Here is a 14,351-nt window from a genome sequence, read left to right as displayed (position 1 = left end):
TTAGCAAACCAATGTATCATAAGATGGTCTTGACATTATTTATTAAAACCGTGCCTCAGCTCTTTCACATTGATAACATTGTATTCAGCGCCCAAAACGTTTTTATTACACCATTTGCATTTTGTTGAATAATAAAAAGCATGTCAAATTATGGTGGTGGTTATTTAATATCTCAATATTAAAGGGTGTCCCTCTCTAACATTGTAGCTCATAAATTATACAGCTCAGGTCTCATAGGTTTGTTTTTATTATATATGAATGTCTATATGAAAATCTATAGTTGATATATATATATATATATATATATATATATATATATATATATATATATATATATATATATAGTATATGTAGTATATAATACTACCAAAATAATATATACACTAAGGTAGACCCAGTAGTCTGTTGGCAAACAAATGTTTAATGCAAAGCAATGTTGGTTACAATACAGACATCAAGTTAATAACATTTATTTACTGAGAATTATAAAGATCTTAAATTGCAGTCTTTATACTGCAGTCACAGCACTATGTTATGCCACAATCTAACTGCTTTGCTGTTGCTTTAGAAATGCATCCTCAATCCATTTTAAAACAGGTAGGACAGTCGCAGCTCTTATCGCATCAGTAGGGGGCGCTGTTATGCATGTTGCAGGTATAACGTATCAAAGAACTTGCACTAATATGCAGAGGCAGGCTTTGAGATGCCAGTAGGATACTTTCTTAACACAAGGTCTGAATTCGTAATAACGGCTCCCTAAACTGAAAATCAAGCTCTCAAAATCTCCTTTGGCTTTAGAGACTGCAAGTGTACCAGATGTCCCCAGCATGCCCAAACATATTCTAATTTGTGTTAGAGCTGTTGGGTCCAATTAGCTCAATTAACACAAGCATCTTGATTCACAATGGGCAGCAGATGGTTCAGCGGAGAGATATTTTGACACCAGAAGAGTACATGAGAGTGAAGAGGGTGGAAGTAAGAGTATTGTCGATTCAGCACATAGCCCGTCACACCTCTAAACAAAGTGCTTGAAACAGAGATGCTTTGTTATTATTATTATTTGTGTTATTTATTTATTTATTTATTTATTTTTTTATTTATTTATTTATTTATTAGCAGGCGCCCTTATCCAGGACGACTTACAGTTGTTACAAAATATCACAGTACAAAATATTACAGTACAAAGTCCGCCTTGCAAACAATGAAAACCCCAGAGAATGTGTCAAAAACTAACAGAGGGTTAGCCCAACTCGAGTCAGACAGTTTACTGCACCAGCTCAGTGCAAGGGGAGCTCTTTGGAAACATGTATTCTTAGTTGTCTAATGTAGCCACTTTTTTGGGGACAAAACTGCTTTGGAATTACAAATGTGAGAGAAATGGAATTCAGTACTCTCAGGAGCTGGACTTACCCATCTTAATATGACACACATTTCATGCTCTTAATAGCTTCCTCTTGTTGGCTTGGTTTCATCTTTCAAACTGGAATTCTTAGAATTCTATAGGGAATAATCAGAGCCAAAGGAGGGAAAATAGGAGCTCTCAGATCTTGGCACTGGCAGCGGTACTGAAGCTATTATAATGGGAATGGATATTATTATATGTATAGAAATAGTGAACATGTTTGTTTGCCAAAAATCAGGCATTACTGTATGTGCCCCACATCTTTTCGTTGTCTCACATGTTCTATTTATAAACCTATACAAATGATAGCGGCCCAAGCTTCTCCTTTAAACCTTTTTTTTTTCTTCTTGCACCTTGATCACAATAAAGGAACCATTATGAGCTAGGCCCTTTGTCTTCATTGATTCCCATTTAAGGGCATCCCCTTAATCACTCCTTTAACTCATATGCTCCATGCTTTGTAATAAGTAAATAAATTGATCTGTTTTAATAGCTTTATATCCAGAGTGTCCAAACTGTTTACAGCACAAGCAGATCAGAGCACTTGAGCTCTGCAAGGACTGGGCCTGGGTACGCAGACTGGCTGCCAGTTGGACACTGTTAGAGGTGCAACTCTTGAGCACAGCTGCTACAGTGTAAACAGCAAAGTCAAACTAATGAACTGGATTTCCCAAAACGCACTGCTGTGGTGTAGGGAAACTGGAGTATATTGAAAGCCTGGCTGTGTGGATTATGTTCTTGTTTACCTCAAGATGTGGTGTTGTATAGTTAAAAAAAAGATATAATTTTTACATTTTTAAGCTTGTTCCCTTAGCTCCCCATGTAGAAAACTGTTATTCAACACATGATCAGGAGTAAAAGGACCTTTTTACATTTCTGTTTTTGCAGAGCTTGGATATGTCAATTAACGTCCTACAGTTTTAAGTCAGAACAGGAGCATGCCTATTTGCTTATATAGTATAGTGATTGGCAGGTTATAAGTAAGAGAAAGAGCTTGTGTCCTTACACCTACAGTATAAATATATTTGGGGAATATAAACTGCAATATAAGGCATGAAACGATGTGGTAAACAGGGGGCACAGGGCTTGCCCAGTGTCAGTTGGAGGCTGACATGAGACTGACATGTAGGAACTCATTGCTTGCTAACCACTAGGGGCCACTGCCTCCCAAATAACATCTAACCACTAGGGACCACTGCCTCCCAAATAACATCTCTTTCAGAAACTGCGGTATTGTACATTATCCAGCTGTGAACATTTTAACCAATCACAGTGCAGGATTTCTGTGTTAGCCAGAGCATAACAGCACCCCAAACAACACTGCTATCAGACAGTGAAAGCACACAATTGATATCATAGTGCAAATCCGAATTTCAAAACCAAGCACCTCTGCAAACACGACTTACAATGCAAAAATAAAAGAGAAGATACGAAGAAAACAGCAAAACAGAAAACCTTATAGGCTGTAACAAGAGAAACCACACAAATAAACATAAAGTAAGAACTACAGTGTACAAACTCACTAAAAAATGTACCTTCTATGGTGAATCGGTGTCAGATTACACTGCTATGTACAACTCCACATGACTCACTAATTAAGGGAAAGTACAGCTCTCTACTCACCTGCAGGATGAATACAGAAAGAAAGAGTGGAACCATTTACACCTAGTGCTTTGTAGATCATAACATATAGACCCTAAAGTGTTGGAACTTGTGCTATGCAGTTTTCAGTTTTAAATGTGTCCTTAATGTCAGCAATCATAAAGTCTGAGGTAAAACTCACAGTAAACTCAAGTCCAACAGATACAGTTTTGGTTAACGCCTTCATTGGTATCTGCTAATGATATTACATTTGTTGATGCAAACCTTTTACGATGAAAATGCATGTTGTGATACAAGGATGTAAAGTAAACAAGTAAAAAAGTAGCAGTTATTTTCTAATAAAAATCTCTGACCTTGCATACTAATTTATAACAAAATACCAGACATAACCACTGTGTTGCAGTATTTTTTCTTTGTGAAAATGTGGGATGCATCTCCATACTTTAGTGGTAAATGCATTACACTGCACTAATCAGCACACTTATGTTTTATTAAAATAAAAATGAATATGTGCAGTACATAAATAAAACAATTTGAAATACATATACATATTTATTTAATAAAAATATTGGGAATAGTAAAATCAACAACTGACCATACTGTTATGTCATATCTGAAAGACAGGTACATACCAAGAAAACAATAAATATGTTAAACAAAGCTGGCGCAAACAGCACAGAAATACTATGTCCACTTCTGGTAACATTGAAAAGAAAAAAAAAGCTTTAGGCAGACAGAGGAAATCATACAGAGACAGTTTCAGCCTAGACTTGCATTGAAATACAATAACAGACAAAACAAATTGTCCAGTCTTTGAATAATTAAAAAATTCAAGTTTAGCCACCATACATGATAAATCCACCAGGATCACTCAACATGGCACATGTAACTAATCATGTTTGCTGAAAATAATAGGAATGTTACAAGTGCTTTCTTTTGCAGACCTCATCTTGTTACTACAGTGCTGCAACAGGAAGCACCTTCAGAAACAATTCTAATTGGCAGAACGTGGCAGCGACAGGACCGTACTTGCAAAAAATTAGCAATATAGGGTTTAGAAGGAAACACCAGGAGCATGTAACTAGCAAAGTGAAATCGATTGCTCACTCCTGCTCTAGAATGAGGACCAAGATTAATAGTTTTTTTTCTGATAGGATTCAACCTGAGTAGTCCGAGACACTGGAAAACACTGAAGGGGATTTCTGTGAGGCTGGTTTAATAATAGTCATCAAAGTCCTCAGAGTCGGAATAGTCTTCCTCTTGGTGATGGGGTAATCTAAGCAGGTGAAGGGCTGTCAGATTCATCTGGTCTAGAACACAAATAAATACGTTAGTTATACAAAACAGAATAGGATTAAAGTGTGTTAGAGTAGTATATACACAATTCACATTAATCTGATGCTTTTTACCCACCAGAATATGTAGGTTCATTAAGAGCAATCAACATATCCATTATTATTGCAAGCCAGACTTACCTGGCGGGATAACAGTTAGACTGGCCTTTGCTGCCACTTCCCCGTGTCGGTTCTTTGCATAGCAGTGGTAAGTTCCCTCATCCGTCAGCCGAATTCGCTGGATCTGCAGCCAGCCTGACACCTCATACTTCTGGGGACCACCCCTAAACTGATGACAAAAAATCACAGATCAATGCTTTTTCTACATATTCTCCTATCCGATATGACGAAATTATTTATAGTTCAAATATTAATTTCCCACATCCGGTTAGATATCTGCTAACACAAAGTGCATTTATTGCACAGAAGATTCACCTTTTACTCAGTGTGATGCATATTTACCTGAATTTGAACTTTTAGAGAAGAATGACCTTCCATATTGATTGTATAACCAACTCATCAAGCCAGGCTTTTCTTTCTTTCTTTCTTTTTTTCTTTCTTTCTTCTTTTTTTAATCTTTCTTTCTACTGTATATATCGGAGGGAGGCTCTGCTTCTAATTTAATTCAATCCTCTGGTTCCTTGTCTACAGACCTAATAGACTAACCCCGCCCAACCCCCCCCCCCGGTAACTGTACCAGCAGTCTAACAGCGGTGGAAAAAAATAAAATAGAAAATTCTGATGGTTCTCCTTATTAAAATAAAATAGCATTTTGCACTACCAAAACCATATGTTCTGGTTAGAATTGTATACATTTTTGTTGTAGAAAGAAATGCTTTTGTTGTAGAAAGAAATGCTCAAGAAATGATCAAATTCTGTCATTATAAAAAAAAAAGTGGAATGTGGTTTTGCCTTTGGCTGCTGATATTATTTTGTAACAGTTGTGAAAGCGTCCGTTGCTTTGTCTCTCTGGTAACTATAGGGTGCACCTTAATGTCTGACACATTTAAAAAACTATTCTCTGAACAATTAAAATGAAAACAGAACACACCAATAAAATATTTATTTCTAGACAGCCGTCTAGAAAATAACAGTGTAAAAAGCTGCAGACATCTGAAAATCATTATCCACGTTGCTGTGGTTTCTAAAACAAGTAGCAGAGGCAGCACTTAGTCTGCTGCAGAGATTTGGAACCGTACTTTGATGTTCATTTACGCCTCTCCTTTTCTATTCTGAGCTCTTCATCATTCTGTTGCCCTGGTTACCAAAGGGTGGAGTTGGTGTTGAGGCTCACGTTCATAATGTCACCGCATAAAACCAGCAATTGTATACTTGTATACTTTTATATGATCCAGTGCTACTATTTAAATTCTTTGGCACCTGCAACATTGTAAACTTTGGGAGTCTACAGTGGGTGAAATTAAATGTAATGGGACGTTAGGCGTAAAGCAACTTTGCTTTGCCCGTATATGTTGTAGGATTACTAAGAAATTGGCATTCGATTTCCAGACGGAAGTCGCCTTTCAACATGGAAGATTTAATCCCACAACCTTTAAATATAAATTCAAAAGCCAAAAATGGCCCCTCGTTTTGTGTTTTTCACCTTCAAAGAGCCAGCCTCGAAAACCAGCTGTGAGAACGTGAAAAAAATCATTTCAGAGCTTTCTGTGCTGTTCTGTTTAAATCACAATCTTGTATCAAATAAACACAGATGCTTTTCTGTTAAAAGGTAATTAATTACCAGGGTGTTTGCCTTAATCATGCGCTTAATGACTGTGTTAATACAGTACTGACAAAAAAAAACAAAAAAAAAAACATCTCCCTCAGTTAGCTACATTAAGTAAGTAATTAAGTAAGCATCAGAACCCAATTAATCAAACATTCTCGCTGGCAAACTATTCACGAGCAGTGGGGAAATAGTTTCCAAGCACGCAGAGAGACAGATGCCATTCAGGAAGCCATTCAATCTGAACAGCTTCATATTTAGAAGTGTACATCTTTATAACTGATGTTAAATTGACACCTGGCAGTTACTAGCTTCTGTTTTTTTTTAAATAATTGACACATTTAGGCTAAGTAAATGGTATAAAGTATTACCTTTAGTTAGTTTTCATTCTTTTTTACTCGCTGTGAACCTCTATTTTTTTTATATATAACCTGTAGTTCGGTTACCTGAACAGATATATGCGGGTCATCTCCAGGTAGAAACATCTCTGTCCCATCCTTTCTCCACTCAATGGAAGCCATGGGGTAGGCAAAGACCTCGCAGCCAAAAATGACATCCCTCCCAGTCAGGTTCCATATGTCATAGGGTGGTGAGATGATGTGGGGAGCTAAATAAAACAAAGCATGAATCAGTGGAAATTTAACACAATGTGGATTCAAAGAGTGAACTGTTGTGGAGGAGGCATACTTAACAATGTAACAGCAATCCAAAGCTGTTACATTAAGGTATGAGTCCAACTCCTAAGTAATGTTCATGTGGACTTCTGGCAAATCGATAACCAGCTTTAGTTAAATGCACTAGATAACAAGGGGCTCCAAATCATCATTATGGGAACAGAAAGGCAATTCTTGATTCTGCATGCATTCTTCTCAGTTAGATCATGTGTTTTCCTGTTTTGCCCATCTCTAAACATATTGTTTTGGAACTTTCTTAAGGATATGAAATCCCGGAGGGAGCCTCTCTCTCGGCAGACTGCTCTCTAATTGATTTTCCATGGTGACAGCTGTGTGTACAGTGCTAGCTCTCTACAGTCCCCACATATCACTATCCTTCATCCACTGCGATGGGTCTGCTTTAATCCACAAAGTCTCCTGGGTTGACTTTCACTTCAGGAGAAAGGGAGTCCCATAACAAAGAACACAGCACGCAGGGGACCAAAAAAAAATCTGTCTGCTGCACCAGGTGCACAATGTCATTTCCTGAGAATGTTGAACCCCAGCAGAGCTCGCTTCTCATGCTTTAATGTAAGTTGGGGTTCAGTGGCACAAATAAACTCAATGACACCAACCAGGAATCTTTTTTGACTACTACAGTTACCAGAAAGGTTACTCTTACTGCCAAAATAGCCTCATGGCCCATGTACAATATCTCTACTCATACAGCCAGGAGCTCAAAGAACCTTTCTCTATGGCCTCTAAAGCTTGTGAAATTTAAATCTAGATATTGGAATAAAATAAGTTACAGGTACAACAGGACTGCCTTGAATTATTAAGGATATTTAAATTCTGTGGCTTCCCTATTTTGTAGTCAGCTAGCTACAGACGATAAACCTAAAGATTTTTTTTAAGTTAATAACTGAAAATGGAGAATATGTGGAATGTTAGTTCTTGAATTGAAATGAAAGTGGTGTTTCAAAAAGTAATATCCTGAACAAAAGAAACTACGAACAAATGCCCTCAAGGCCACGATTTAGATAAAAGTCGGGCATAAAAAGACTTGGCCCTGACTTCCAACATGGATTGCAGTTTAAAAAGTGGCTTAGCAAGAGCCATTTCCATATACCAACAAAATGTATCCTCACTTGCATTCACAACATCAACATCAACATCAGCTGCACATATCTATTTCCACTGTTAAGAAAACATTTTGATTTGTTTTTTTTCACATATGTTTTTTTACATCTGGGTCTGTGTTTTAATATGGTCTCCTGCCATAGTGAACTACTGCAAGTCAGCACACCAGAAACACCAGCAAACAACAACAATAACACTTTTCCTGAAATCCTAGTTTTGGATTGGATTTCCCCTTACAGAGACTTCTTAAAAACAACAAGGAAGTAGCCATTTAGAAATGAAAGCCATTTGCAGTATAATTACAGTAAGCAAGCAGCCGGACGTGAACTTTTCCGGGCTTGGTTTGTGATGTCTTGAAGATACTCCACAATGGTTGTCAATATCACAATTCAGATGATGGTTTTGAAGTTAGATATTCATTAAATTATTTCATTCATGAAGTAATAGAAAGAAACCAGCCTTTTTATTTCTGGACTTGGAAGCCTTTGACACAAGATAAAGTAACATTACTCATTCAGGCTTTAACCTTATCAACCCGGGAGGAATGAAAGTGAGAAGCCTGATAGTCCCAAAAATGTGTGAAATTTACACATCCGCAAGATCAAAGAGATTGTGGCTCATGGTTTGACCTCACACGCCCCTCCTTCCCTTACCACCCCGCTGAACCTCTTCACTACTATTGAAACAAAGTATTCTTGTGTCAGGTCTATAGAAGGGATAACAGTCCTTTCAGGGTTCTTCTTTTTATTTAAAACCCTGAATTCTCCAGAAAAGATCTTTCATCACTATACACCCAACATTCTCAACCATTGACGTGGCTGGCACAGATTGCCAATCAAGTGTGATTCAGAGGTACTAAAAACTAAACTGATTGAGAACTTGATTCTTTATCCTCTATTTTCTGTTATTTAATTTTTTGCAGGCTTGTATTCACAAAAGTAATTTTCAGCTGTACAGAATGTAATAGCTCATGTAGGTGTCTCTTTCCTTCCTGCCCTAGTCTCTGGTACTCATTTAGTCTGCTTCATTGCAGATCTAAGGGTTAATATGAAGCTTTACTAACACCCTATGCCTCGTAATTTGAGAGTTCCACCCCCTGTTCTTTGAAGGTATTCCAAGGCTCTTTTGATTGGCAGCCTCAGTCATGTGCATCGACTTACAGCCAATCATATTTTTCAGGGTAAATAACACAAGTAGACTGCATGTAAAGGTGTTGAAGGTGGCAGTAGCCTTCAGGAAGAGCCGAATTTATGAGTATTTTACTGGTTTGATAGACAAGACACAGTATTTCAGATCACCCAGATCGCCAGTTTCAATCTGGGGCACTTTATCAAAAGAAATTTAAATCTGTGGATTGATTCAATAACTATAGATTAATGAGTACCTTCACATTGGTGTTCAAGCATCTTGTTTCAGATATGATGCCAAAATTAAAAGAATAATAATTAAAAATCTGGAATTTTAACTGAAACAGGTTTATTATTTTACTTACTACCTAATTTCACTTGTTGTTTCTGAAAACAGCATGGGGCGATGGCTAATAAACCAAACTCACCTGATAACCAGATGCTGGTAGTAGCGTGGCAATCCAACGCGTGTCCGTGTTGAAAGACATTTCAAACAAGGATTGTATAGGGGACTTTCTCATTGACCCATGTATGTAAATATTTCGGATACTGTAACACTATACACCTTCATGCATGTTTAGAGGGAACATTCTGCTCTCCAGTAATTTATCACTGAGCTAAGCTACAGATACCAGTCAACAATCAAGAGGATGGCAGAAAAGAGTACTGTTAAAAGGACCTTCTGCAATCAGGAAGAGTACTTTTAAAATGACCTTCTGCAATCAGCACAACTAGTGCTAATTATTTTCTGCAATCAAGTAAGTGTTACAAATACCAAATGAATTGTTCTATTTTATTTAATTAAAACAGAATGCTTGATTTTGCAAGAAAACAGTAGAATTCAAGCATCTCTATATGTACTATTATGGTAGATTGTTTGGTATAATGACTGAACAGTGATTATTATTATTATGTTTATTATCATTAATAATAATAATAATAATAATAATAATAATAATAATAATAATAATAATAATAATAATAATAATAATAATAATAATAGATTCCATAGCTATTGTCTACTGCCAGAGAAAATGTGTCTAACTCAAATCAAATCCATTGTAAAATGTTTCAAAACTTGTATGTACATTTTACTTTTAAAGTAACATACTAGTGGTATAGTAAATAATATAGAATCACAAATATCTTAACATAGCCAGAGCAAGTGTATTCATATTTTGCGGCACTTTTATTTAAGTCATAATTAGACGCCTTCCTATCTTTAGATAGGGGAGGATTGACAAGCAGTTAAGTGGAATGCTTCACAACTCAAAGCCATCCATGGATCATGTACCTGATTGCTATGGATTACAGATTTAAAAGCACTGGTTAAAAAGGATTCCATGTAAATGTAATTGTAAATGTAGTACCGCAAGTGTTGCCCAGCCATTTGGTTGCTGTATCAACTATAACTTTTATGCAATCTTTGTTTTGGCAGATCTGTCTGCCAGATTAGCAGGACACTGCAAGCTAAATCATATTACACTGGCTTATGGTCATACACTTTCTCTGGAGTAGGGGAGTTTGCCTGTGAAAAATGTTCAGCCCTTTTGCTTAATCCGGTCTCCTCCATTGCTCTCCGCAAGTGCAAGTGCAAGAGCCTCTCAATACCTTTATAGTGCTTGTGTCTTCCTGTTTAGGGAAGTAATCTCTTGGAAGTGAACAGAATGATAGCTTGTGAGTGTGTGTACTGTATGTACACTGACCTTGCAATATAGTACTCATTCTGATATTGCTTTTACATCGCCCCCTTCGACTGTCACAAACATGTCATTTTACACTACAGAGTTTTTAAAATTCAGGAAATGGCATTCTGGCTTCAGTCTTGCTGAATGGATAGTCCAGGCACGTCAGCCAAATGTGACATTCAAAGAACTCTAAAAACATCTTTACATTACCATTTCGTAAAGGTACTGCCTGGTAGGCTTTTGGGACACATTGTCTTTAATGGAAATGCTTCATTTAAAACAGTATGGAAACAAGCATGTTGTCATACCATGTGCCTTAAAGCCCTGCAAACAGGTTGGAAATGTAGTTATTTATTTAAATATGGAAGCTTGACAGTACTACATTTATTCAAAGAGAGTTAAACTATACAGCACCTTTTGAGTAGTATAGGCATTCATTTCATGGAAAAAGCAGCAGAACTTTACACCCATAGTATTGAGTGATAGAGACATTACAGTAACCCTTTGCGTTGCCTAATGCACATCACAGTACTATCTGTCATTTAAACCCTTTTCATCATGTTGTCAGTGACATGACGTCCCTACCTAGCTAGCTTCCGACAGCCTATGATTCAACTTACAATTACGACTTCTGACAGCTTCACAAAGCAGCCTGCTGAGAAAAGGTTTTGAAGGCTATTTGGTTTTATAAAGCTGTAAATAGCTGTCAGTTCAAAAGAGAAGCTTCTTTTTCCAACATTGAATTGCAAAAAGACCTATACAAGGATCTCATTAGTCCCAGATGTAAGCTTGCTGGAAGCAGACATATTGTTATATTTGAGAGCATTTGTAAAGAACATTGAATTGAAAAAGTATAGATTGTCAAGTAAAACTTCAACTTTAAAAAGAACATTGTTTTATGATAAACAGTTTGCATTTTCCATGGAAAGCTTTTCATTGTATAGATCATGACAATTATTTGATCAGATTGAAAGTGAACCTTTAAAAAGTAACCCTAACTAAAATGCAATACATATATTTATTGATATTCATCAAAATATATTTAATAATATGTTGGAATATTTAAAATAGACACATTCAATAGAGTACATTGAAATATGTTCTGATATAAATGAATGTTATTTTGTATATTCCTTGCTGAAGAATGTAGAACCTCACCTGCTTCACATGGACCCTCGTGGGACACTGTCAGGTTGGCACGAGGCTGGGCATTGGCTGCCTCTTGGAATTTGCAGATCTGTGGGTAGGTCTTGCCATCAGAGCCACAGACTGCTTTATTGGAGACGCAGGTGCACTGAGGCTCTGGGACCTCCTCCTCCCACAGGTCTCCAAGGTCCAGCCTGCACTCCAGGTTCTCCCCACACTTCCCATAGAAGTGGTTGGTGTTGTCCAAGTCACAGATCTGCCCCTCCAGATTGGCGCACTCCCAGCAGCAGTCACAATGGTCTATCACCACCCCCGACAAACATCCTCTTGGAGGGGGGCACTCGTCTGGCTGGCAGTCGGCACAGCTCTCCCCTTCCTCCAGCAGCCTCTTCCAGCCAAGTTGCAGGTAATCAGGGCTTCCAGGAGCTGTTGAGATTGGTTGCCAGGAGAACAAACTCAGACACAGCAGAACCAGTGCTCCAGAGCAGAAGGCTTGGCCCACCAAGCATTGCATTTCCAATTAGCTGTTTGGTCCTCTTCTCGTAGAAAAACCCATCACTTCACAGCCAGACTTTTTATCTTCTTTGTTGGCACCTTTTGCAATACCCTGGTCAGTAAGTCTTCAGTATTTTTGTCCCAGCTGACCTTTGGAAACACAGAACATTTTCTTTATTTTAAGTGCCATGAAGTTTTGTGATAATTAGATATGTGGAATATGATACAGGGTAGAAAATCATTAATAGGTGAGAAGGCAGATGAGACAGGAGGCTTGTTTAACCTAATAGAATTTTCCTGTTCCAAGACATGCTTTGGTTTTCTTTTAGCAGATTTTTTTAAAGGCAGATTTATATATATATATATATATATATATATATATATATATATATATATACATGTGATATTCCTAAACATTATGTTAACAAACCCAAATTAGGCATTTTTCCTGGGGAGTGAGGCTGAAAGTATTTGTGGATATGCATCCTAGTTAACTATATACAATGTGGCTTCTCTATGGCAATATGGTGGTCCACCATTTGATCGACTAACTAAATTTCAGCCACCCACCCTCAAATATTCCTACCGGTATACCATATCATTAAAGAAGATGAACCCCAAACCATTAGGTTGATTTAATGTCCACTGGTGACTACATTGAATAGGCTAAATAAGACAGAGAAAAAGAATAGGTGAACTTGTAGTGGGTGTAGTGTAGTAGAGAAAGACCTGCAAGCTTCAGTAGGGTAGGAACTGAAACTAGGGCAATTCAGCTAAGATCTGCTAAGAAAAAACAACTTCTTCTTTTCAATTTAACAACAGGGTTTATTTTGTGACACATTTTAGTTTTGTTTTAGTATAGTTGAGAGCAGGTAATCACAGGTGAAATGCAATCATTTCTGAGCTTGAAAGTTGCTGACCGGGGAAGTTTTCTCTCTGCAGACACCACAGGATAAACCTAAAACCCCAGAGTCATGTGAAACCTTTCAGAAATTCTTAACCTGTCGATCGATATGACATTCACAAGTTAGTGAAGGGATCAATTGAAGTGCCAAATATTTACACATGGATGCTGGGCAAAGTCTTGAGAATTGAAACTGTTGAAATTCATTTTATTTTGGATGATGTGAAACACTTCACTTTTAAATTGTTTGCTTCTACAGTTTTTAAAAATGTATAAGAAATAATTTTAATCCCCAGGTCAAGCAAGACAAGTTTGCTCATACATGTTTCCAGGTAAACATACACAACTGCATAACAATTCTCCAAATGTATACATGAAATATCACAATTGGACACCAGAAAAAATCTATTATTTCAACAAACTGTTTCAACAAACAAAATCAGCACAGTTTCATTGCATTTTTCATAACAAAAATAAATAAATAAATAAAAATGATAAAGTTTGGTAGGCTAAAGTAAAGAAAGCTAAGCTCACAATACAAAATAACAAACTGAGGCAAATATTATCTTAATAATAATAATAATAATAATAATAATAATAATAATAATAATAATAATAATAATAATGTCATTGTGCAGATAATAAAAAATATATAAATAATAAAGCTGTCATATTGTGAAAACCTGGCCTTACTTTGTATTTGTTTTTTGTTTATAAATAAATGTACCTGGTACACAGCTGCTTCTATGAAAATCCTATTTTTAGCCGAAGTAAAGTTGCTTACCAGTTTAAACGGCTGTGAAGTGCTGCAGTTTCTGTGACAAGTAGGTCTGTCTCCTGTCGGAGCTATTCTTTGTAATGAACAGAAACGCTACTCTGTGTGTTAGCAGTGCCTCGCAGTAGGATTCCCACTTTCAGCCTTCTCTCAATGAAGATGTGTGACGTCAGAATGAAATGTGATTCCCTAGTCAGCCTCCCCCTCTCTCTACTCCTGTGTCTCTCTCCCTCTTTTTTATTTGCTCTCTCTTCTGCACTCCTTATCCCATTCTCTTGTTTTCTTTATTTCCATCATTTACATGCCATCTCAATTATTATTTTTCATTTACCTCTTTTCTCTCTTCTCTTTTGTCTCAC

At 37.0% G+C, this 14,351-nt stretch overlaps 1 protein-coding gene across 2 annotated transcripts; it reads right to left on the bottom strand.

Moving 5' to 3' along the window:
- Positions 1-447: 447 nt before the first annotated feature.
- On the bottom strand, positions 448-14,122 carry LOC117418539 (kazal-type serine protease inhibitor domain-containing protein 1-like). 2 transcript variants are annotated; one of them, XM_058985250.1, is made up of 5 exons: positions 14,002-14,122; positions 11,831-12,463; positions 6,511-6,671; positions 4,480-4,627; positions 448-4,314 (listed from the first exon to the last, which is right to left on the bottom strand). In XM_058985250.1, the coding sequence occupies exons 2-5, from the start codon at positions 12,330-12,332 to the stop codon at positions 4,220-4,222; spliced, it is 906 nt and encodes a 301-aa protein (XP_058841233.1). In that variant the 5' UTR covers positions 12,333-12,463; positions 14,002-14,122; the 3' UTR covers positions 448-4,219. The 2 variants fall into 2 exon arrangements, with proteins under 2 accessions (XP_058841233.1, XP_033887589.3); XM_034031698.3 differs by having other exon boundaries at positions 11,831-12,458; positions 14,002-14,121.
- Positions 14,123-14,351: the final 229 nt, after the last annotated feature.

This window comes from Acipenser ruthenus, chromosome 13 (genome assembly GCF_902713425.1).
Source record: "Acipenser ruthenus chromosome 13, fAciRut3.2 maternal haplotype, whole genome shotgun sequence".
Lineage (NCBI taxonomy): Eukaryota > Metazoa > Chordata > Actinopteri > Acipenseriformes > Acipenseridae > Acipenser > Acipenser ruthenus.
Note: the sequence above shows the minus strand (reverse complement) of the source record. Positions and strands in the feature narration are given on the sequence as shown.